Source organism: Penicillium coprophilum, assembly GCF_028826855.1.
Source record: "Penicillium coprophilum strain IBT 35676 chromosome Unknown utg000004l_segment0_segment0, whole genome shotgun sequence".
Classification (NCBI taxonomy): Eukaryota; Fungi; Ascomycota; class Eurotiomycetes; order Eurotiales; family Aspergillaceae; genus Penicillium; species Penicillium coprophilum.
Window position 1 is genome coordinate 4,980,815 of NW_026622723.1, and position 23,797 is coordinate 5,004,611.

At 49.3% G+C, this 23,797-nt stretch overlaps 10 protein-coding genes across 10 annotated transcripts; 3 read left to right on the forward strand and 7 right to left on the reverse strand.

Moving 5' to 3' along the window:
* Nucleotides 1–510: 510 nt before the first annotated feature.
* Nucleotides 511–1,644, reverse strand: N7500_006318 (DNA-directed RNA polymerase II core subunit RPB3; the record flags this gene model as incomplete). The annotated part of the gene is made up of 3 exons (XM_056677462.1): nt 511–898; nt 970–1,535; nt 1,591–1,644. 3 exons carry the CDS (start codon nt 1,642–1,644, stop codon nt 511–513), a joined length of 1,008 nt encoding a protein of 335 aa, XP_056532462.1.
* Nucleotides 1,645–2,510: 866 nt separating this feature from the next.
* Nucleotides 2,511–3,092, reverse strand: N7500_006319 (NUDIX hydrolase; the record flags this gene model as incomplete). Its single annotated transcript, XM_056677463.1, has 2 exons — nt 2,511–2,938; nt 3,044–3,092. The coding sequence occupies 2 exons, from the start codon at nt 3,090–3,092 to the stop codon at nt 2,511–2,513; spliced, it is 477 nt and encodes a 158-aa protein (XP_056532463.1).
* Nucleotides 3,093–4,214: 1,122 nt separating this feature from the next.
* On the forward strand, nt 4,215–6,180 carry N7500_006320 (arginyltransferase; the record flags this gene model as incomplete). The annotated part of the gene is made up of 9 exons (XM_056677464.1): nt 4,215–4,269; nt 4,459–4,503; nt 4,592–4,667; nt 4,725–4,910; nt 4,968–5,372; nt 5,438–5,535; nt 5,595–5,660; nt 5,746–5,996; nt 6,055–6,180. 9 exons carry the CDS (start codon nt 4,215–4,217, stop codon nt 6,178–6,180), a joined length of 1,308 nt encoding a protein of 435 aa, XP_056532464.1.
* A 2,639-nt stretch (nt 6,181–8,819) lies between these two features.
* Nucleotides 8,820–9,678, forward strand: N7500_006321 (undecaprenyl diphosphate synthase family protein; the record flags this gene model as incomplete). Its single annotated transcript, XM_056677465.1, has 2 exons — nt 8,820–9,017; nt 9,082–9,678. The coding sequence occupies 2 exons, from the start codon at nt 8,820–8,822 to the stop codon at nt 9,676–9,678; spliced, it is 795 nt and encodes a 264-aa protein (XP_056532465.1).
* An 82-nt stretch (nt 9,679–9,760) lies between these two features.
* On the reverse strand, nt 9,761–11,010 carry N7500_006322 (ATP-grasp fold subdomain 1; the record flags this gene model as incomplete). The annotated part of the gene is made up of 3 exons (XM_056677466.1): nt 9,761–9,919; nt 9,976–10,811; nt 10,869–11,010. 3 exons carry the CDS (start codon nt 11,008–11,010, stop codon nt 9,761–9,763), a joined length of 1,137 nt encoding a protein of 378 aa, XP_056532466.1.
* A 1,387-nt stretch (nt 11,011–12,397) lies between these two features.
* N7500_006323 (uncharacterized protein) lies at nt 12,398–14,354 on the reverse strand (the record flags this gene model as incomplete). Its single annotated transcript, XM_056677467.1, has 3 exons — nt 12,398–13,701; nt 13,786–13,899; nt 14,042–14,354. 3 exons carry the CDS (start codon nt 14,352–14,354, stop codon nt 12,398–12,400), a joined length of 1,731 nt encoding a protein of 576 aa, XP_056532467.1.
* A 938-nt stretch (nt 14,355–15,292) lies between these two features.
* N7500_006324 (c-type cytochrome) lies at nt 15,293–16,166 on the reverse strand (the record flags this gene model as incomplete). Its single annotated transcript, XM_056677468.1, has 5 exons — nt 15,293–15,317; nt 15,368–15,462; nt 15,514–15,672; nt 15,741–15,772; nt 16,133–16,166. The coding sequence occupies 5 exons, from the start codon at nt 16,164–16,166 to the stop codon at nt 15,293–15,295; spliced, it is 345 nt and encodes a 114-aa protein (XP_056532468.1).
* Nucleotides 16,167–17,200: 1,034 nt separating this feature from the next.
* N7500_006325 (uncharacterized protein) lies at nt 17,201–18,087 on the forward strand (the record flags this gene model as incomplete). The annotated part of the gene is made up of 2 exons (XM_056677469.1): nt 17,201–17,584; nt 17,698–18,087. The coding sequence occupies 2 exons, from the start codon at nt 17,201–17,203 to the stop codon at nt 18,085–18,087; spliced, it is 774 nt and encodes a 257-aa protein (XP_056532469.1).
* A 423-nt stretch (nt 18,088–18,510) lies between these two features.
* Nucleotides 18,511–19,744, reverse strand: N7500_006326 (exosome non-catalytic core subunit RRP42; the record flags this gene model as incomplete). Its single annotated transcript, XM_056677470.1, has 2 exons — nt 18,511–19,116; nt 19,196–19,744. 2 exons carry the CDS (start codon nt 19,742–19,744, stop codon nt 18,511–18,513), a joined length of 1,155 nt encoding a protein of 384 aa, XP_056532470.1.
* Nucleotides 19,745–21,126: 1,382 nt separating this feature from the next.
* Nucleotides 21,127–23,477, reverse strand: N7500_006327 (serine/threonine-protein kinase; the record flags this gene model as incomplete). The annotated part of the gene is made up of 3 exons (XM_056677471.1): nt 21,127–22,607; nt 22,651–23,257; nt 23,313–23,477. The coding sequence occupies 3 exons, from the start codon at nt 23,475–23,477 to the stop codon at nt 21,127–21,129; spliced, it is 2,253 nt and encodes a 750-aa protein (XP_056532471.1).
* Between the last annotated feature and the right edge of the window lie 320 nt (nt 23,478–23,797).

The following is a 23,797-nucleotide window of genomic DNA, read 5'->3' on the forward strand; positions in this document are numbered from 1 at the left end:
TATATACCCAAGTAGGGTCTACCTATGCGGCATATGCAACGTCTTTAGGAGCGTTACAAGAATCACAGATCATCACACTACTCTGAAGTGGTCCTCACCCAGGACTACCCCAACTATGTAGGCGTAGGGGCCAGGAGAAGGTGGTTCTGACCGGTCTGCTAAGAAACAGGATGCGGGTTTGGGTTCGTCGTGCTTCTTTGGTTGTTAAGGGCATAGGCTGAGATTTAGATTGTTTCCACTGGCGTGATATAGTAACCCTTCTATGGAAGATATTTGGTCATTTTAGCAAAAGATCCATGATATTTAGTATTTTCAGATTTCAGGTTCATTGAACCAACTAGTTGATATTTCGGATACGGAGACCAGTCATTCTCTGGGATCAGAAGACTGTCTCCAACAGCAAAAGGTACAAAGAACGGAAAACTCCAGAGTACGCCCCCATATTCACCAGGAAATCAAAACTCCATTGCGCATGCTCGAGCTCTATTTTTCTTGCTGGGTCTTGCACGTTTAGAACCCATAGCTGCTCTGTCCGTAAGGCGTAGCACCGTATGGTGTCTGTGCACTAGCGCCCCAAGCACTAGCCGCACCGTTTCCATAGGCAGTCATATTTCCATCAATACCCTCGGGTGGCTCATAGGCATCAGGGTCGTTAGCACCCATCATCTCAGCATCCTCAGCGCCTCCGGCATGTCCATCCTCGCCTTCACCTAGGAGGACAGAGACGGTCGTTGCGAGCTTGCGCTGAAGGGACACAATACCCTGCTGGATGATCATATCGGGCTCAAGATTACCAATGCTCTCGACGTCGAAGTAGAAGCAGTTAGGCTCGGCATCATAGTCAAAGGGCTGGTCAGGGTTGGCAGCGGGTTCCCATGCAGCATTTTCAGAGACAGGCCTATAGAAGCCGATTTTAGCATAAGGATCAAAGCAGCCAGTGGATACCAAATCAAAATTCAAGATACATACCATTCCTTTGCCGGATCCTGCTCATACCAGTAGTCCACATGGCGCAGGTTGTTGTTGGGGTCATATTCAAATCCGACAGCAGCAGTGGGTGCCCACTTAGCATGTTCCTTGGCAGTTCCCTTCTTTGCTAGACAAGTCATCTTAATCTCCTGCCCTTTACGCAGCTTGCAGATCAAAGGACCCTTATTCTCCGGATCAGTGACAACAGGATCACCGATCTTCTCGTTGATCCGCTCGCCGACGACAATCAGATCTCGCGCATAGACTGACATGATACCACTACCGCAGCGCGCGTGTAGAGACAGCGTCACGCTGCAGCGCACACAGTGGTCTTCGCAGTCGCAGTCTCGTGTGTAGTCGAGGTCTTGGTCGCAGTTGTACGAATTCAAGGGGATCATGCCGAGGCGGTGGGCGAGGAACTCATCGGGGAGGACAGATGTGTTACTTTCAATTTCAATCAGGTCGAGTGCCAAAGTGGGCACTTCGGCGAGGATGGTTCGTCGGAGGGAGTTGGCGAATGCGAGGTCGACTGCAGTCAATCTGAAGTCGACGTGGTAGGGTTCCGCCTGTAGGATTTGTGAGCGTTTCATCCTGGCGCTTTGAAGATGTCTCTCGGCTTACCTCGCGGACTGTCACTTGGGGCCCTGTGGGCTCGAGATCCATTTCGTAATCCATGTTGGTATGTATGCGGCAGCGCTGCTCGCCGCCACCCTTGTCTGAAGCTGAAGGTATTTATCCGCGGGTCATAAAAGTAAAAAATTAAGGCGAAAGGTTCGGAATACAATGGTGAATGAGAGGGCAATGAGAGCTGTTGTTGTAGATGATTCGAGCGCGAAGTTGTTGGCTTGAGGGCACGCGGATTTGCTCCCTCGGACAGCTTTTTGCGCTTTGCCTAATCGGGTCACACCCTCTGAAAAGTGCCAATATCAAATCATTCGTTTTTTTAAATTTACATTTACAGTTATAATAAAATAATTTCTGCTATTCATTCCCTTCTTCTCTTTCTCGAGTTAGAGAGCGGAGGAAGTGGTTCAGAATTGATTCAGTTGCTGGGTATAGACACTGGATCCAGCATCCAAAAAGCCATGCAAAAGACTGGTGTCTAGAACTAAGGGAAGTGTGGCGCTCGACCCAAATCTGGCGAGTGAAACAGTGCAAACAATGGATTCAGATAAAATAGTCCGATACCATCGTTGATAAAACAAGGGATCCTCCAGTATCAATGCAAGAACGTCTCAAAGCCCTCAAGCCTATTTGTGAAAGGCGTCTATCAGAGCGAGACAAAGCAAAGCACGCAGGCTCATATGATTCATTCGCAAATGAAACAGAGGACGGGTAGCGGCAGCCCGTTAAAAAGATGCAAAAAAAAGGTAGACAAAGCCAATAGTAGAAGCGACGAAGCCACCGTGTTTTTGGAGTTGGTCATGTCGAGTCATTATCAGGGAGTAGCTCTCTCAGGAAAGCGATGCACATAGAGGTAGAAGAGCGGGGAGGGGAGAGTAGTTGATATAAAAAAGGAATGAATGTGCACGCGATAGGGGCTACCGCTTTAACGAGCTGCGGTTCAACGCTTCGAGCAACTCGGGTCGATTTGCGAGAGCAGTGGCAGCTTGGGCATAAGGGACCCATTGCCGTTTCCGCTTGTGCATCTCGGGCCACTCCGTTTCCTCTCGCTCAACGGAGACTTCAAAAAATTGATACGAGGCTTTGGGCGCTTGCGCCGTGAGAAGACCGGAGGGTCTCATGTCCGGAATGAGTCCCAGATCTCTGATGACGATGCAGATGACACCGGCTTCCTCCCAGGCCTCGCGGCATGCAGCCTGCTCAGCGGTTTTTTCATCAAGCTCCCATCCACCCTTGGGGAGCACCCAACCTCCGGGTCCTGCGGACTGAATCATGAGAACTTTGGTCTTGTCGGCGGAAATAGGAACAACGCCGGCTACCAGTCGCTCGCCTTTTGAACCGTAGCCTATGACAAGCCGTTAGAGTCAGGAAACACAGGAACGGTGTATACGTAAGGGGGACGGGTCGCCCCCACGTGCGCAGCCGTAAAGCGACATTAACGATAACTCACGTTGGTTTTTCCGCCCAACGCGGGCTTCCATAGAACGTATTTGAGCCATTGTGATAGACAATCGAGTATCCTTGGATTTACTCCGAGTATTGAGTGTGGAGTGGAAAGGAAAGTCCCCGAGGAAAATGAAGAAATAGAGAAAAAAGAGTGGAAAGACCAAGGGTGTCAAAGAGATCAAGGAAAATCCAATAGATGATGCTCTCGCAAGCTCCCTCGGAGCCTGTCAGGTCTCTGAGGTGAGAGTGGAAGCTCCAGGTGTCTGGGGGTGGTGTAGAGCGGGAGTACAGCGCGAGGGCGGTCGGGGGGAATTTTTTTTTCCCTTTGGATATTTGCGGAGGTCAATGGAGATCAGGTCTTCCCGTTCATGCCTGACGGGGGATTGGAATGGTAAGTGGAAATAGGCATGGTTTTGAAAAGAAGATCTAAGAAATGGGAGGTTATTGAGGAATGGAGAAATGAAGAGAAGTGGGAATGGAGGGGCACCGGCGGCGCAGTCCGGGAGAAGAGTCAAGGTACGTTGCTTTTTGTTTTCTTTTTCTTTTTCTCTCTGTCTCTCCTTTTTTTTTTATTAATTCCTTTGCATTCTTACAGTCTTGTTTACATGCACTAGAGACACTAGAGTCACTATAGAAAGAATTCCTGTCATCAGTTCGATGATCTTGACTTTTCTCCTTTTCACTCTATATATGGTCATGTGACTCCCTAGATCAAAGAACTATTTGGGATGTTTCAATATATATGGCTATAGATGTTGGTATACTTGCTATCATCTATCATAATCGAATAGAATCTACTATAATCGATTATAATCTACAATCATTTGGATCACTAACCTATCGTTCAGCCCACATCACCTTCGAAATGTGCGGGTAATGAGCCTCTTAAAACTCACGGGATTTGCTGGTACCGAGAAGGAGGAAACTCGGGCGATTTGACCAGAAACTATAAGATCGGCTATGTGGCTTGAGCGATGAGATACATACACGGCTAAAAAAGCTATAGACCTAAAACACATCAGTCCACATAAACGTAGACACATCCCCCTTACCGTATAGACCGTATAGACCGTATTTACAAACCCCCGACTTTCCCGACTTCAACTTTCAGTCCCTCCTCTCTTCCGAGACTACAACTCACACTCGGTGCACGCCAACACATCTCTAAACTAAACATGCAGCGGGTTGACGCTGAACGCGCGCGAAAGTTGTCGCTATTCCGTCCACTGGGTACGTCTAATACGTCCCACTCTCCTGCAGGGAACCACTGAGATAGACCTCTGTTACCCCGTGGCGCTTCCACTGGCCAAGAGCATTACCACTTAGGGGAATCCGGCGGGGATATCAACGCCAATTGCTGCAGCTCTTTGATCGTCCAACCCCTCTTATGCAAAGACTAATGTGATGTGATCCTGTCAGGATACCAAAAGAACTCGTGTGGTTACTGCAAGTCCAAAGATGGAAGTTTGTTGTCCCTACCCCTGTCTTGTTTCGTCCTTTTTTCTTCTTTCAGGGCTAGAAAGAGTTCGAAAAGGATGCTGACATGACAAAGGTGAATCGTACTACACCAACTCCACGTCCGTACACCCGGAACATTATGAAGAGCTGATCAACGGCGGCTGGCGGCGGTATGATTCCCCGATTTAATTTTCCTGTAACCCACCAAGCCATACTGACATCTTTAGATCGGGAAATCTCTACTACAAACAAAACCTACTTCGGTCTTGTTGTCCTCACTATACTTTGAGACTAGAAGCATCCGCTTATCGGCCCCGCCGCGATCAACGCAAGGCCATCAACAAGTGGAACAAATTCATCCTAGGTCCCGAGTATATACGAAAGGCAGCCCGACTTTGTCCGCGAACCCGCGAGTATGCAACCCTATATGTAGTAAATTTGATATCAGATCACTGCTAACCAATGCAAAGAGAGAAAAAGCATCGCAAGTGCAACTTCGACCTTCTGGCAGCTGTCCACCAGAGCGAGTACGACCACGTCAGACGGCCAATCGACCCTGCCACCAAACTTCCTATTGAACCAGCGCACCGCTTTGAAATCACCATTGAAGGTGACTCTGTGTCTCAGGCAAAGTTCGAGCTGTTTCTCAAATACCAAACGGCCATCCATAAAGAGGATGTCTCTCACTGGAAACCCAAGGATTTTCAACGCTTCTTATGCTCAGGCATCAAACGAACTCCAAATCCCCTAACAACTACGAATTCTTCTGAGAAGAAACTCGGTTCATGGCATCAGTGTTATCGTCTTGATGGCGAGCTCATTGCTGTTGCGGTATTGGACTTGGTCCCCAGTGGGGTCAGCTCCGTCTACGTCTTGTAAGCTGATGGCTGAGTGCACCCCGAAACACCAAAATATGCAATAAGCTGACAGTACCACACAGTTATGATCCCACCTACGAGCAATGGGAAATCGGCAAGTTGAGCGCCATGCGCGAAATTGCCTTCTCGATCGAGAATCAGTACATGTACTACTATATGGGTATGTTACTATTGTGGAATTAGTCCCTATTTGATTCGCTTTTGACAATCGAAATGTAGGGTACTACATTCACACCTGCCAGAAGATGCGTTACAAGGCCAATTTCCGCCCCCAGTACATCCTTGGTATGTCCCAATCGTCTCTTAGTACATGTTATTTGTACTACGTAAAAATTGTGCCCAACATCTGACCCTTTTCTCTGTTACTCAGACCCTGAATCCGGCGACTGGGACCCGCTGGATGGCGAAATGACAGAGAAGCTTAATTCTCGTTCCTATGTCTCTTTGTCTCGGGACCGATCATCCTCCCCTGCGCCCCAAGTCCCGAAAAGTGACGCCGATCTAGAGCAGGTTTCCCTCTTTGATATCGGTATGCCCGGTGTCCTTACTGTTTCCGAAGTGGAAGCACTGGACCTAGATCATTGGCTGCTGTTCTTTAACAACAACTTTGTTCACATGAAGGTAAGCAATTATATCTTTTCTCGGTCCGGAGAGAGACCTCCTTACTAAACTCAATTAGGATCTCGTCAAATGGGAAACCATGTCAATGACTTCGCCAATGTCTATCAAGGGAATCATTGCCGAGTTGGCCGCAGTCCTGGGTCCTAACATTGTCCGAAACAGCGCGGTGGACTTGCTCGGTTGATCAAAGACGATGTTGCAAGGACAAGCTTCGAGCATAAGCGTACTATCACGAAGACCGACTGAGGCTCCAAAGCATGAGGAAAGGAAATAGATTAATTGTGTAGAAAAATTTATCTACGTGCAACCCAGTCAACTCCTCAATTGAATGAAGATAGTCCCTGCTAGATACCCATGACCAAATCCTTGGCAATGATTGTTCTTGATTATAGAATCTCCCAACTTATATTGCTGGCCTTAGGCCCCAATCAGGTCATGAGGTCAGGATCATGTAGCCGGTTAAATCTCTCCCTCTTTCCCTTTCTCCCTGTCCACTCCGTTCCATACTGAAACCAACAAACTCTTTCTCTCTATAAAAATATATCCTAGTTTTAGGCCATATACGAAGCATTATCTATAACTTCTCGCCTTGATATGTGACATGTATACTCAAGTTCCAACGTCACATATTAATCGCTCTTTCCTCTCCATGCGTACCTACCTAACTAGGAAGCCACGGTTTTGTATTTAAATCCCGCGATCGAATCTCTCCTTACTTCTACCATCTTCCTATTACTCACCTTTTTGCCGGACTTGTTTGTTGGCATCTGGGAATCCCGAAACTCTCATTCGTGTCTCATATACGCTGTCCGTCAAAAGGGAGGTGCTCGGCCAGATTTAAAATCACAGATCACAGACTCCGTCCAGGAATGGGAAAAGGATCTTGGTTCACGGTAAGAAGCATCTTCTAGACATTGGAAATTTTCTGCTAACTCGACGAGTATGGTTTTAGTGGATGGGATCACGCCCATGCTTGCATATATTGGACAGATTTAGTAGCCTCTATCAAGGAGGTCACAGTCAATCAATCGAAAGGGAGCTGCATTTGGGACATTGTTCCAGGAACTCCGTTCCAGGCATGAATCAGCAGTTTGTGGGCGTTTCGACGGTACTCAATACCGTTACGGGAGAACTAGCAGCCGCTTGAAGAGACCTCTTTTACTAGAGAGGTCTAGCTATCCCTTTTCCTTTCCCTCCAGGGATATCTTGTGGTCGGGGTACACAGACAAAAAGACACATTCCTGGCCTTTCCAATCAAATCGACTACCTATTCGACCTCCTCGACACACGCCGTTCAATATATTCGAACTACTCAAAATTTGGCTCCTCGTCATCAGCGATACCAGGCTCAACTACTCTTTCTGTCTCTCTTTCTCGGCGTTTCAGTTCTCCCCAGGGATATTCAATGCGCTCCAAAGGTGCAACGTGCAACGCCAGGCCAGATTAAAACGATTTCAGGCTATCCAAAGTGAAGGATCACTCAAAGTGGAGGTTCTACGTCAGCGTGATAATAACTCTTCCGATTATAACAATATTCGAGTTTCATGATGGCTTCAAATATCCAGGGGCAAGATAGTGCCTGCCAATAAGCAGTCCGGCCCTCTTCATCTCATATACAGCACGAAGGAGTTTATGCCACCTAAAAATACTTCGGTTCTGCTAGATAGCGGGACGAGATCTTGTTGAACTTAGCCGATGGGCGCTGGACATGGAAAGGTATGAGGGAAGCTTCGACGGATGCGTATGCTTTTGTGGAACTTCGACTAGCCACTGAATTCAACCATTGTGCTCTTCAGATCATAGACTCGTATTGATTTATTTATTGTATACCTAATTGCGGGAATATAAGGTGGATGGTATATGGCTGTATATTACCTCCCACTGCAGAGTGGCTTCGGTTATGGAAGGGAAACAAGGACCAGGAAATAATCTATAGGGGAAGTCCATGTTGCGTTGATATTTTGAGGATGTTATTCCATTCAATCAATCTTACCGAATTTGCATTGGTTCTCTCTCATGGGAAAATAGTCCGTCTAACTCAAGAAGAGCCCGAACGTATTAGAGTATTATAAAAATATGAACCCGACCTATTGCAAGCACTCTTCAGACGGAAATGTCGCCATTGTTCGTCAATACAAGCCTCAGGGCAATGCTTATCAACGCCGACCAATCCCATCAGAGCCTTGAATTCGCGATGGAGTGGCACACTATCTCTCGATACAACACCGCATACACAAAACTGACGCACGTCATACTTAAGAGCAGGATAAAGTAACACCAGTGACACATATTAAGGGACGTGATAAGTGGTGATTGGTCGCTTCGGTAGTTCCTATGGTGATTCGCTCTAGGGTTGCTTTTGCTTTCTTTTGTGTGTATTTTTATCAATATATATATATGCGCGTAGGTGGAATGTTAGGCCAGAGACCCCCAAGTTGACATGGATCTAGTTTATAAAATAGACGAGTTCAGCTTTAGATACTGTTCAAATTTAGAATACGAAAGTACTTCCGGAACCTACCTAGCACCCGAAAAGTGCAACTGAGACATCTAAATGAGCCAAATCACTGGCATTAATATTGGTACACATGATGATGGCCTTGGGAACGACAACCTCAATGTAGACATGATCCCGTGGTAGAAGCCACTGTGATTGGGCACTACTGAGTATTTGGAATGAGCACAGATGCTTAAAATTGTATATAGTACCTTGTGAAACATGTTTGCGGATCTTTCGAGGAAGGGAGCTGGAGCTCCGTATAAACATCGACTCCACGGGTTGAGAGAAACTTTTCGATTTGCCTTCGAGATCTTCCACTTACAATGCAACTTTTCCATCTAATCTATAAAGCCCTGGAGAATGCTTTTATATATATCAACCAATTCGCGTTGAAGACGTTGGCTCAAGGACCCATCCCACAGCATGTGGCATTCATAATGGATGGAAATCGACGGTATGCAAAAGAGAACACTATTTCCCTTGCGGCGGGATATTTGGCTGGTGCAAAGACTTTAATGAAGGTGAATTACCATGCTTGATATTCCAAGTTTATATCACCCACTATTGAGATAACCGGACAAACAGATCGTGGATCTATGTTTCGACTGTGAAATCAATGTTATATCCCTCTACGCATTCAGCCTTGAGAACTTCCACAGACCAAAAGAGCAGATCGGCATTCTTATGAAGCTGCTAGACGGGATACTTGGAGCGATTGGCGAGAACGATCCATTGGTGAAGAAATATGATATGAGAATCCGGGTGTTGGGTCGTTTGGAATTGCTAGAAGATAACGCTTTGAGGGCAATTAACAACGCTATGAGTGCTACAAAGAATAACCATGGCAAGGTTTTGAATATCTGTGTCGCTTATACTGGCAGGGATGAGATTGCCTCTGCTATCAGGGGCACTGTTGCTGATTCTGGTTTGCCTGGCAAGATCACGGCGAATTCTCTGACAGAGAAAATGTTTATTGGATTTCCACCGCTAGACATTTTAATACGTACATCGGGCGTCTATCGTTTGAGTGATTTCATGCTTTGGCAGTGTCACCAAGATACCGATATCGAGGTCGTGGGAATGAACTGGCCTGATTGGAAGATGGGATATATGTTTGATTTTATTGAGATGGCAAAGCAGAAGAAAAGCACTGGCTTATATGTGATCCAGGCTGCTTTGTAGTTGCATTATGCTGGACTAGGTACCAGCCTCGTCGTTTCTCATGCCTACGGCCTTGATTGACATGGGTCAACATCACGCGTGTTCATAAAGGAGTACGATATTGACGTAGCGTCTCCAGTGTCGAGGCCCCATTTAGTATATTTTCCAATAGCGTAGGATAGTCCCATCCACATTCAGCCGCTGCCATAGCAGTCAGGCTAGCTTGATCCTCGCGACCTGGTCGACCAGGACCAGTCATGTTCTAGCAGTCGAGGTCAGCACACAGATCGTAGTTGCTATTTAGAAGGAAAGACATACAGGTTTCATATTAACATCAAAAATAGCAAAATCTGACCCATGTCGGAATCGCCGGACGTCAATACGGATGGGAGCCGTAGCCTTGATGAGACTTGCTACCCTTTCACATTCGCGCATCGCCTCCTCATAGGCTCGATCTCGCATCTCATCCTTGGAGACAATGCGGGAATTGGCAGTAACAGCCACTGTGCCATTGTACGGCGCGACACCTTGGTCGTGGTTGAATCTGACCACAGGAGACATGCTCCAATACTTCGGTTGGTTAATTGAAGGAGGCATGACGGTGATTGTAGCTTCCTCGCCAGCTAGGAATTCTTCTAGCAAAACCACAGGTGATTCTCTGAATAGCGATTCAATGTGACTTTTCAGTTCACGGGGAGTATCACAGACTTTCACGCCATGGCTGCCGCGCCCACGAACTGGTTTCCCGACGATAGGGTAGTTGGGAATTGACTGAATCAAGGCATCTATGTCCTCTCCTACCTCCACTGCCCATGACTGAGGCAAGGTAAAACCCCCTCGTGCACGCAGTTTATCGTTCAGGTACATCTTGTCATCGAAGTTCTCTACCAGACCCGGCGGTTGGCCTACGACCTGTAGAGTCGGAGCATAGCTATCCAGACATGATGCTGTTTGGAGAGGATGGGAAGCAAATACGATCGTATTTGCCCATATGTGTGTGGCGCCCTGGGTTACTGCGGAATGTATGCCTTCTTCTGAATCTGGGAAACACCAGCCCTCATGCTGGGCACTAGACGGGGAGGGATGGGGCGTGATGACCTCGATTCCCTTAGAACGTAATGTGTATGCAATATCTGCACCTGAATCCTGATATCCTGGGATGAATTAGCACAAGCAATTAGATTATGGGGCTATGTTTTGCGGCATCATACCGCCTGGTTTGCATGGTTTATAGACTCCGTTGATCATAGGGGGATCGATTGCTTGAAATAACACTGCGACAGTAGGTCTGCTGGAAGAAGTGTTCCATTGCGATCCTTGGATGCCCAGTATGGACTGCGAGGTTTTCGACATGGTGAGACAGTTGAAGGAGTCACAAAGTTGGAGTGGAACTAGGCATATCCCATGCCCCCACTCCCGGGTATCTTATACCGATCTTGTATCAGGCGAATACACTTGACCATGGCAAAAGCTGTACTTCTAGAATCCCAACAGTTCTTCAATTTAGTCTGAAAAAAAGCATGTCATTCTCACTGTCGCCTTGATTTTGGCACCTAGAAAAGACTTGCGCGGTGTTCCATGCTAAGAAATCTCTAGGCGAATTCAAACTAGGAGAGATTATAGATTCATAGAAAAATCGTTTACTTCACGCCTATATAAAGCCTCTCAACCTTGGGTCTAAGGTTGGAACTTGGAACGGAAGAGAACCCTGCATGGTCTCTACATGGAGTCTTGCAGCTAGCTCAATAGGGATCTCTGCATTGGCGTCTGCGTTAACGAGCGATTCACCGTTGACTATTATCTTGATGTCAGTTGAACAGCATGTTGACCCGATCCACAAGCGCCTTGAGGACCTCCCTTTCTCATTGGTTAGGAGGGTTTTGCTTAGGCACATTTCTGCGGAGCTGACAGGCTCGTGGGGAAGCAATAAGTTGCTCCTAGATGGCCATCCCCGGAGCTACTACCTGACGATTCTTGTCAATGAGGATCATCTTGAATTCAGTAGGCTTGGCTTGAAGACTTTACAATGGTTTTTTTTTTTTTTAATCTATCAACGGGAAAGCAAACAAGCAGAGGAACAAAGAATGAAGATCCAATTTGCATTTACATCCAGACTAGTCGGCTGCACATACGGCCTCTGTCCTTGACAACGGAGGGGCTCTAGTTCTACCTTGATATGATATGAGGAACCCCAGATATAAGACAACTCTCATACGTGTCTTGTATCCTTTTAAAAATATTCCCCGTCGGTTTTATCCTTAGAAGAATGATCACTATGTCGCTATGAAAGGTGTGAACTCTACGACAATATCAGGTGGGAGAAAGCGTAAACAGTATAAAGAAAACTTCTATATAAACAGGGACTTGTATGAAAGCTGCATAAAAAACATGGCTATGAACAGCAAGAAGATTCATTCATACATCCACAAGAGAACCCCATAACTGCACGGCTCCAAGAAGTGAAGTAAAACAAGCTGGCGCCAATGTTTCTATCCCTTTTCCTCGCAATCCTGCCAATTCGCCACAAAATCAAGAGAAAACAAAAACAAAGCAGTCATCCAAAGAGGCACAGCAGGTGAGCCACCATATTCCCAAAAGCCCGCACCCGCAGATGCCCTGCCACATATGCCCTAGAAAACGCCAGAGAGGAGACAAAAGAATCCAACCGAAAACCGGATGCTATGCCACAAATGAGGTCAAAGGAAGCAAAGGCAACAAATAAGATCAGGCCTGAGGCCATTCACTCATCATCATCCAACCCATCAATCATAGCCCGGCTCGGCTTCCTCCCAGCCCCATAGACTAGCTCCATAAGCTTCGCCTTCTGCTTCTCGCGAACAGTACGCAGATAATCATACGTCCCCTCCAACCCACGAATCTGTCCATCGATAACGGCTTCAACAGGGCCAAGCATTCGGCCTGTAGAGCCAGAATTCCCATTCCCATTCCCTCCACCTCCATCGATCGAGCCAACAAAGCTAACGGAGTCATTCCGACGCACGAGCGGACTAACAAGCTTTCTGCGCAGCGTCTCAAGATTGACCTTCAGCGTGAGCAGTCGGCCGCGGTGGTCAACGAGAAGGTGTTTATTGGCGACCGTACGACTGCGGACATTGGCGAGGAGTTTCTTATTCTTCTCGTACTTGCGAACTGCCGCAGCATCCGGTCCAAGCACGCGCGTCCACAGAGAAGAAAGCATCTCGCCCTCTGCGCGTTCCTGGGCGTCTGATTCGCGGACTACCGTGCGCTGCAGATTGAGGAACTGGCGGTCAATGGACTCGAAGAGCGCGAACAGCGCGGTTGAGTGGGTGAGTTCGCTGTTGATTGATTCCTCCAGGACTGAGAGGAACTCCGTGAAGGTGCGGGTTAGGGTTGTACGTGTGCGCTGTGCGGAAGTTGGCCCGAAGACGGCCATTACGAGGTGACCGAGTGGGGTTGTGGTCGTTGAGGTTGCGGAGACGCCGTTGTCGGAAACCTGGGCCGAGCGTTCGAGTGCGCCGAGACGTGAGAGCATGTTGTGCATGTTGTCAAAGACGATGGTAGGGAGGGTGCTTGGCGGTTGCGCAGAGAGGGTTTCGAGCTCGCGCTTGGCCCAGTCCATTACTATCAGGATGGAGTCGATGTCGGAGTCGACGTTTGCGAAGAAGCGGGTTAGCTCGAGGGAAAGGGACTTTAGGGAATCGGAGAGTTCATCGAGTTGGCGCACGATTATGGGTGCGCTGGTCATATTTGTGCCGCGGACGGACTCGCTCAGATCCCAGACTGCGACACCAGTTTCTTGTAGGGTGCCGATTTGCTGGACGCCGTTCTCTGAGTAGTATATCAGTGGTTCGAAGGAGCGCGCAAAGCCGGATAGCTTTACTAGATCGGGGATCGATTGCGGGAGGCCTGGTAGGACTAGGGCACGCATGAACGCGACTGAGAGGAGGAGGATTATGATAGATAAGGTGGTGTTAGACTTGGAGCTGGTCATGCGCTCGAACTTTGAGCGCAGAAAGCCTAACAATGCGGCAACGGGTTCTCGGTGCTGGACTTCTGCGCGCACTGCAAAGCGAATGTCTTTATTCATTCACAATAATCGTTAGTATACCCGCACCTGCAACTGAAACTAGATCAGACAGGGCCTACAGTTGCTCAGATTTTCCGCACCAAAGCCCACCCCGTCGTCCTCGGGACTGTGGCGAGGTGTGCGTCCTGTCGGAGCCGGAGGCGGACTTGGAGATCTTCCATGGAGGGGGGTATCTGCACCCGCCGGTAGAGGCACATTAGCCGCGACAGAGATGTCGCCCGGGGTGGCACGATCGACCTGTCTACTCTTCGTTGGGCTCTCGAGCGCATCCTCATATTGTGGACTTGGCTCGCGCGACTGGGACGGGGGAGATACTCAGCCCGATTGTGGGCTTGAGTTGCAAGCGATCCGTATTGAGGTTATCTTTGCGTAGATAGGGCTGGTGGCGGTACCATCCACTGCCCTGGACGTATTCGGGTTGGTGAAAGCCTGGAGGTGACCAACGCTCCTGGGCGGGGTCCTCGATCTCTGCATCTTCCCCATCTGAGTCTTCAGACCGGAATCCGGAGTGTTGGGATGGCAGAGCGAACATTGGGGATCTGTGGGGGTTGGTATTGTTCTCAAAGTCTTCGAGCGACGCGTCCAGGGATGGATGGTCGTCGAAGACGTTGTCTAAGTCATCCAGCATCCCGGACGGCGTATCGCGATAGTCGCGCCTCGGAAGAAGAGGCACTGCAATTCTCAGCGACGAAGCGCAGATCAATGCCTATGAATGGCGAACACTTGCGGTTAAACCGCTTTGGCTTGAGTAAGTAAGATAGAGCGGTTAGTACAGCACTGGGACGGGTGTCTCATGCGCTAGCCGTTACAGAAGATATATGCGCAATCAACCTCACGACAAAGATGCGATAAGGTATGATGCGATGCGATGCGACAAGGCAGGGACTGAATTCTAAATGGCGATACGGGATATCTCCGCGATAGCATTCGATAGTGGTTGTGGTTGTGGGACAAGATATGATCAGCAAACGCGCTGGGTATTAGTATGAAACTGGGATCGAAACGCCTTGAGCAATGCAGGGAGAAGACGAGAAAGCATCCCCTCACTTGTATCCAAAGTCGAAGAGGTTGGGCCAATCAGCCTGACCCCTGCTCGGTCATGTGCTGACTCTGGAGACTCGAGGGCCAACACGCGTTGTACATATCAGATACCGGAAAGATACGAAAGCAGTACTCCGCAGGTACTTCCAATTTGGGCGGTCTTTACGACAGTACCCCTGTACTTGAGAAGTACACGTCAAGTATCTCCGTGCCTGACCGCCCATGTTTGCCCAATCGATACATCCAGGCCCATCAACCAATCATAACTCAGCCCTCCATGACAATCCGGAGAATCTCAAACACTTGAAACCTTGCATGATCCCCGTTTGCAGTGCGTTTGTTCTATATTAAGAGAGGAATATCAGAATGTAGAGGAGAAGATCAAATCTATTGTTGGTCATGGAAATTGTAGTAAAAATACAGGCCCGGTCCTTGGGAAGAGTGATCAGCCCATGGCGCCATCCCAGACTTCTATGGGGAGAAACAGAACAAAAAGCCGGGGAATAAAAAAGAACATCAGGTCGTTTATGCGGTGTTATCCTTGAGCCAGCTATGGGGTTGTTAGTTGGATGCTTAAATGTAGATTCGCGGGTGACGTACGTGATGAGATCGTTGCGCTCCTTGGTCTTCTTGAGACCACCGAAGGCCATCTTGGTACCGGGGATGAACTTCTTGGGGTTCTCGAGGTAGGAGAACTATGAATCGTTAGCGGGCGATCGGGGGCTGTGGTGGCGGCTAGCACTTACCAGAGTGTCCTCGTTCCACTCAACACCGGCCTGCTTGTTGGCGTCGGTGTAGGCGTAACCCTCGGAGGAGCCAGTCTTACGGCCGAAGAGACCGTGGAGGTTGGGGCCGACCTTGTGGGGACCGCCGGCCTCGGTGGTGTGGCACTGAGCGCAACGGGTCTAGAAAAACAAGAGCTATTAGTTTGCTGTCGTTTCTTTGTCTGCGCGTGGAACAATAAAGAACGTACCTGGAAGAGCTTGGCACCCTTGGCGGCGTCACCTGGAAGGAAGCTGAGATTAGCGATCATGTCGACTTCTTTTTTGGCGTGTTCAATGAGGGCCTCTGCACGCTCGACCTCGCGCATGTCGATGGTCGTCAAGGTGCAGAACACATCAAAAGTGGTCATGTTGAATGACTGATGTGGTGTTTTGGAGTGAGGTTGCGGCGACGCGCAATTGAGAGAGAGTTAGATTGACGAGGAGTCGCAAGGTGAAAGGCGAGGAATTGTATCAATCGATATCCCAGTAGGTAACAGTGTTGCCATCGTAGGAGTCGGATACTCTCACTTCCTTCCTCCATGGCGTCCATCGCGCCTCCCCGTTCAACCTGTAACCTCAATGGGGGAAGTAGGTAGCTTACCAGGGGCGAAAGATTCTTGCTTCTTGGGGGCCATTGTGAAGTATTAAATGAAGATAATAAGAAGTTATTATGACACTGTACTGTACAGAAAAAATCTGGGAAGGGAGAAAAGAAAATCTGGTTATTTGTACTTGGCCCCGACGCTCCCTCTCGTAATCCGTCTCTCCGCCAATCAGAAGTCAGATGATTCAGGTAGACGGGCACAACCGGGAACTTCGGTGTGTCTGTTATACTCCGACACTTCTACACTTCTTGTTTCTACTTTCTTGCTTGGATTCACCAATTTCATCCATGGGAACAGCTTTGAAATGACAGTTGGCTTGTGGCAAAGAAGTAATATGTACACTCCATATTCCGCCCCATGATCTCATCACATCATCATCAGCTCAGTTATCCTGAATGCAGGTTCCTGACTAACACGCTTGTGCATATGCAAGCTTCGAGCTTCACAAACTGAAGCCCTGGATTCCTATTTCATAGAAACCCGTGTCCATATCCCCCAGTCATATCTTGCGCGCGTCCCCCCTTCCCCCTGGAGAACTGGAGCAACTTCCCGATCCACCTTGGCTTCGAAATGGCAGGATTCTCATTCGCCCGAGCTGATCCGCTGGTGGTCCGATGTGTAGATCCTGAGGCAGAAACGGTTTATTATCGACTTTGCGTCATTCTCGGCCGTGAATGCAATTTAGTTTGTTGCCGAGGCAGTGAACTTGGACGATAATCATTATGTTGCTTTATGTAGCGTGAAATCATGAATAGGCTGTATACCTTAGAGCTATCTCAGACCATTTCAATTCGTAAAAAAACACGGGAAATCATGGATACCCATCCATGTGAAATTTGGCAAGGTCAAGTGGCCTCACTCTTTTTTTCCAGCCCCAAAATAGTTAGGATATGCGGTCAGCCGGGTGCGAGCATCTCGACTCAATCGGCATCCGCTGTCCCGATAGTGTCACGTGATATAAAACCTTCTCCAAAAATTGCATCTACGGTTCCACATCTAGATCAAGTCAACAAAATCAGCCCAACCCCTCAACACGAGCAAAGGGGAAGAACAGCACCTCAAAAATGCCAACTTCAATTCCTGGCTTCCTCCTCCCACGAGGCCCACCCTCAGCGTTGACCCTGCGCGCCCTCCAACGCCAAAGCGCGCAACGCAGCTTCACCTCGACCAGCGCCGCGCTGAAAAAAGCCAGCAACACCAATGCCAATTCCAAGCCCCGCGTTCTCGCAAAGCCCGATAGATTCCGCCCGCCCTCGCATCCCCAGCGCCTCACGACTCCATCTCCGAAGAACGCACCCCCAGGCCAACCATTCGAGTATGGCCCGCGCACGACGGAGAAAGAGCGTTTGCAGCAGAACAAGACGCAGTACCCAGGCATGTTTCCGCCAGAAGGAACAGTGATGTTTAAGTTCCTGACAAGCAAGTGGATCCACATCTGGATTGCATTGGTGAGTGGCCGGCTGCACAGATTTAGTTCTGGGTCTATCCTCAGATCTAGCTCTTGATCTATCACAAATCCCCCAGCAGAACTGAGTGCATCTTCAACTAACAAATAATACAGAGCGTCCTGATCTCCTGCGCCGGATTCACCTTCACAACAAACTTCAAAGCGACCTCTCCGTTCGCGCACCTGCTACCATCCTGGTCGGGTCTGCTGACGTCGCCCATTGACACCATCTCGCAGGCATTCTCTGTATGGCGCATGCATGTGCAGCATAATTCAATGCGCGTGCGGGAGCAGCGACACCGACGCGTTGAGGATGCGGAGAAGAGGAAGCAGTACCGTATCGCACATGGCCTTGAGGAGGCAGAGCCTGAGAAGAAGGATGAAGGTGCAAATGAGGTCGATACTCAGTCCCCTGTCGCTGCCGTTGAGGGTGCCGACGGTAAGGAGTTTGTTGATTGGGAGGGTAACAAGAAACCCGTTAAGAAGTGGCTCGGAATTTGGTGATTCTTATTCCCTACTTACCTTGGGAGAGGTAGGCTCTTTGAGTCAAATTTACGGTTGATGTAGCTATATAAGCATAGCATATGCTACATATGTTACATATGCCGTCTATGTGGTTTGGCCGTGAGCTTGTATTATTTGGGTCCTGCAAAAGGAGACTGTCAAACACCCCTCCAGCAGTGAGGCTGGAGTAAATGGAGTTAAGTCCATTTTGTACATTAGTGGACTGCAAGTCCAGCTACAATAGGAGAATTATCTCAACTTCACTCGAACGATGAACGGGAACGATTTAATCAAAAGACAACGCTTTTCTCCAAACTCCAGAAGTAGCGACCTATGAAATCAGATATCACAGTCGCAACCTGAAAGTAATGCTGTACTTTATTACACATGCATGGCCATGAGATATGGATTGACATAAAGAACTCATTGCACTTCAACCCCTTCAAGTCCCTCAAGAACTTCCTCACCAACACCGCCCTTGCCAAGGACAGTCTTAATCATGCGCGCAATGACGCTGCGCTTGACACCACCCCTTCGTGGACGCCAGACACCCTCGACCTCCTCCTGACCACCAGACTCCTCGCCAGGCGCCGCAGAAGCACCGAGCATATTCACATTTTCAGCATTGGGGATACCAGGCTGAGTGAGGCGAGAGGGGGGATCGATTGAGCGGATAGAAAGCAGCTTCAAAGTCTCCGAATCACTGCTGCGCGTAATGGAGATGGCCAGAACAGCGTCTGCGACAGCGATTTCCTCGCGGTTAGGATCGAAGATGACGTTGTCACCGACGGAAATCACAAGCAGTGTTACTGGTGGGCGAACAGGGTATGATGGTGCGGCGGAGAGAGGAGATTTAGAAGTATTGGAGCGCGGGTAAAGATACTCCGCGGCGGCCCAGTCATCGTCGAAGAAGGGATCTTCTTCACCCGTGGACTTGAGTTTCGGTAGCTTAGTGCTGAGGAGGGCGAGGTGGGTTGTGAGCGAGAGGAGGGGAAGGGGGTATGCGAGGGGCTGGGAGAGAAGCAGTACCTGGAGAATAACATGTTAGCAATGGCCAAATCATACGTTTGGAACCATAGGGATTCCATGTATGGTGTGAAAAACTTACATCAATATACAAGCGCCAATGCCACCGCTTGTTAATCACAAGTCTTCCCTTCAACCCGCCGGCCATCTCTTTCGCCCCATCTCCATTCCCACCGGCAACGGAACCAACCAGACTCTCCCGCATCATCTCACTCAAAAACACAGGCAGGGCATCATCGTCCCTAAACCCGGGGATCTCAATCGACATCTGCACCCACTCTCCCTGTCCCGAGACAGCAGCCGAGCCTTCCTCGCCCTCGCGATTCAGTGCATCACCATGCTGTGCCAGACTGCGCGAATCAAGCGTGTCGGCCGCGAGAACAGTCTTCTCCACTTCGGCTTTCACGCCCACGATCGCTTGCGTGCCATCTGCGAAACCGATGCGCGCGCTACCATTCGTGCCGGGGAGAATTGTTGTCTCGGCAGAGAGGGGACGGAATTGTGTAGGTGAGCGGCCGTCTGGTCGGATTGGGTTCTTGGGTAGGCTGAGGGAGGTGTAGAGGTAGGAAAGTTCGGCGGGTGAGAGGTGGGGGACTTGGGAGGCGGAGGAGGCTTGTCTTTGGTTTGACATTTTGGTAAATTTATTTTTGGCGTATGGCGGGTACAATAGAGCGCTGTATTCTTGGGGGAAGAGCTGGAGTTCGCTTGCCCCAGGTTAAGCTCGTAGCTGGCGGGCAATTTGATTTTGTGGTGATCGGCCGGCGATTTTTGAAAAGTGCTTGCCGGGTCGCGTCTGGATATGCCAAGGTGTTGGTAGCTCGGATTACAAGCTATGCCCAGTCTAGTTTCGACCGGTGAGATGGTGCTAGTGGACAATTGAGGACAAGAAAAAAAAGTTGGTAGAGTGAAGCAGAGCAGTCTCAATCAGGAAATCTTGATGAGTGACGGATGATCATTGTTCCGCTGATATGGATTCATGTACCCCGTATGGGAAGTATAGATGCAAGATGATCATTCAACATGTAATTTTGAGGTGGAATGGTCTGTCTTCTACGGTATGGACTTAGCCTCTGCGCGAATTAAAACCTGCAGACTATCAGACCCATGATTTCAGCTTCCCACGCTGTAGATCATTTTCATCGCCACCGGCTCCAACTAAGCCGATATTCACTTGGGAGAAGATAATGAAGCAGGTGAACATTACAAAGAATTGTGAGACCTCGGTATGATATTTTGAGTAGATTCAATGCATATGTAGTGAGATGTATGTATGGGCATGACACAACGGCCAAAGGCGGAGGTATATTACAAGAGTATAAACGGGCTGGATCCAAGCCAGCATGTGGAGGTTGTGGAGGAAATGATACAGGAAATCAAAGCAGGTAGGGCTATGACAGGAGTATGTAAATGCAGGGATAAATAAGTGGTAGAAAAACGATAGACAGGAAGAATAAAGACGGGAATGGCGGTAGTCGGACAATGTACAAGTGGGGGAGAAGGGGGAATTATATAAACAAAAGAAAAAAGCGCAATATTCATCAAGAATGATGTGCAGATGTGCAGATCCGATATATCTCATATCAGATGAAGAGAGGGTGACCTAATAAGGTAGCAATGCGGTATATGATGCGACTCGCGCATGTGGTATCAAATGTCAAGGAAAGAAATCACGCCCCTGGTAAATGGTAAAACGAAAGGACTCCATAATAAGGGGGAAAAGCGAGGCCCGTATCCATCTATAAAAATGCCTGTAGGGGTATGAAGTGGGGGAAATGAGAAACTTGCAAGAAAGGGCGAAAGCCCAATGCCCATATGTAAAAATAAAAAAAAAGACAAAAGACAAAACACCTTCTGAAATGGCCAGACCTTGTGAAAAAAACAAAAACTATACCCGAATCCATACGCCTTGAGCTGTGTTGCTCGGTGTTTGTTCCGTTGTGCAATTTTGCTGAATTTTTGTGCTTTCCTTAACTGAAAAGGATATGATGCGGTTCAGGATTGTGGCTGAGAGACTCAGATGTAGTTGGATCCACGGGCGAAGTAGTCCGGTTTCTTGTTGTGAAACTCGGCCTCCTCGTAAGGAGGGGTGGGCCAGTGGCGGTTTGGCGCCGTGGGATCAATCTTGTGAATGTTCAATTTGCTAGGTGTCGACTGTTGACCAAACGTGGCATTATCCTTGGCCGTAGGTGACGGCGTAGGGTAGGGGTTCTGCGCTGCACGGGAGTTGTCGGACTGTCGGTGGATACGGCTGTGCGAATCGACAGCCATTGACTGAGTCTGAGCCAGGCGTCTAGCCGCCTTGCTGGCGGTGTGCAACACCTCGTCAAGCAACTCGTCTTCTTCTTCAGGAGTCTCGTACCGGTGAACCGGGTGGGTAGACATCTGCATGGCACGTCGAGTTCTACTGGAGATAGGAGCTGCGTTGCTGCTAGTCGCCTGAGGCATTGACTGACGCTTGGTGTTGCCGTCAGCGGAATTGTGCAAGTGCACGGGGACGTTGCTCATTGTAGACGAGTCCAAGGAGTACTTGACACATTGGAGAGCCTTGTCCAGCTCGGTCAAGTCGGAACCTTGCTTTGGATCACTAGTAGGCCCATCAAGAGCCACTGATGAACGGTTCGACCAGGGGATGCAACCTGCGTTAGCCTCAACGTCGTCAGCAGGTGCTGATTGGTTTCGCCCAGACAATCTGCGGGCGCGTTTGCGCAGATGCGAGAAGAAACTCTCCTTTGTGGTTGGAGTGTGGGTCCCGGAACCATTGAGTATCCTTTCAGCTTCTTGACGATTTGCGTCCGAGTAGTGATTCCCATTGGAATTGACAGACAACTGACGGCCGATCTTTGAACTAGCTGATGTGTCGGAGGACTTGGAAGCCTCGCTGTGCGCCACAGTGGCGTTTGCCTGTGCCGTAACTGAGTTGGAGAGGGGGGAGACGGGACGGATAGAAGGAAGAATTGGCATTGGGGCACCGTTTGCCCAAGTAGCCCGCTTGGGGTTCGCGGGACGCGGCTTGATGGCCTGGATCTCAGGCACAGTGACTTGCGCAACAGCTGGTGGCCGAGCAGGGCTGTCATCTGCAGCAGGTACGGGGCTGTCTGACCGAACGACCAATGATCTTCGGAACCATGAAGGTTTCGAAGACAACGTAGGAGAGTCACCGGGGGTGAGAATTGGTGACTTGAAGCTCTTCTCGGACTGCTTGCGGCCAAGCAGTCTCGACGAGGTGGAGGACTTGGGTCGCACCGGATCAACCGCATCGGCAAAGTACTCGTGATTAAGCGCCTGGGTAGACGTTGGGCGGTTCTTAGGGTCCCACATGAGGCACCATGTGACGAACTCGCTAAATGCCGCGGGCCACATCGGGGGCTGAAGCACGGACTCCATCGCGTGAGGTGCCATCTTGGGGAATGTGAAACCGAGCTTGTGGGCCAGGCGCGATCCTTCACGCCATTCACCACCACCAATCTTAGCGCCCGACTTGCTGTACCAGTTCCCTGGGCTACCCATGATCTCACACACACGCCAAACTTGATCTACCTCGTTCCCCCCCAGGGAACAGGGGCTTCAACGTAGCAATTTCGACCGCCATGGCGCCCATCGCCCACATATCGACTGGTGCCGAATATTCTCCCGCTCGTAGAAGCACTTCAGGTGCGCGGTACCAGCGTGTGGAGACATATGTGGTGTATGGTTGTTTGGAGTGGGTCTCACGAGCAAGACCAAAGTCGGCGATCTTCACAGTGTAGACAGGAGGGGTGGAAGGAGGGGTGACAAGGTTAGAGTAGCGGCTGAAAGCAGAATCATTGGGAGCGGAAGTCGACACGAGGATATTCTCGGGTTTAATATCGCGGTGGAAGAAGTGGTGTGCGTGAATGTGGTCCAGTCCGGACAAGATCTGGTAGAGAATACTCTTGACATGCTTGCCTTCAAAGTATTTGTGATCACGGGCCTTCATCAACTGGTATAAGTTGCCATCCATATATTCCATACAGATGTGAAGCTTATGGGAGAGGGGATCAAGGAAGATGTCCAGGGCAGGGACGAGGTGGGGGTGAATAGGTAATGTCCGAAGGAAGATGACCTCTCTCAGGTCTAAACATGGACCCAATGAATCAAATGTCTTCTTCATTGTTTTGATTGCAACCTGTACCAATCAGTCAGTAGAAGCACAATGCACCACCGATTTCGTCATTCCATACCATAGTGCCTCTGCGAGCGATATGAGCACCGGCGGTCCGTACTCGTGCGACGGCAACACTACCAAAGCTTCCATCGCCAATCTCCTTGATGACTTCGAAGCGGTCCTCGAGGGTTGCCATGGAGGTGTGTGACCCCCGGGTGGGGGTATCATATGTGACGGTCATCGTGATGATGTATGTCTCTTCAGGTCTGCCAGCAGATCGGGAGAAGAGGAATGTGACGGAGGGGGTTTCTGATGGGGGGGTTCAGGTCAGCTTGCCGACATTCTCGGAAGATCAGGCGTTCTTACAATTATGTAGAGGGGAAAGTTTCGTAGTATCCCCGAGTGAGTGTGTATGTATAGATGTCAATTGCAGCAGGTGTTCATGTCCGAGAATCAGAGCCAGACGATTGGGTTTCCATTGACGGAAAAGTAAGGAGTGACGAGGTAGTTGGAGGGGAGCGACGGTGGTCATGTAGTGGGCGATCTGGAAGGACTGAGGAC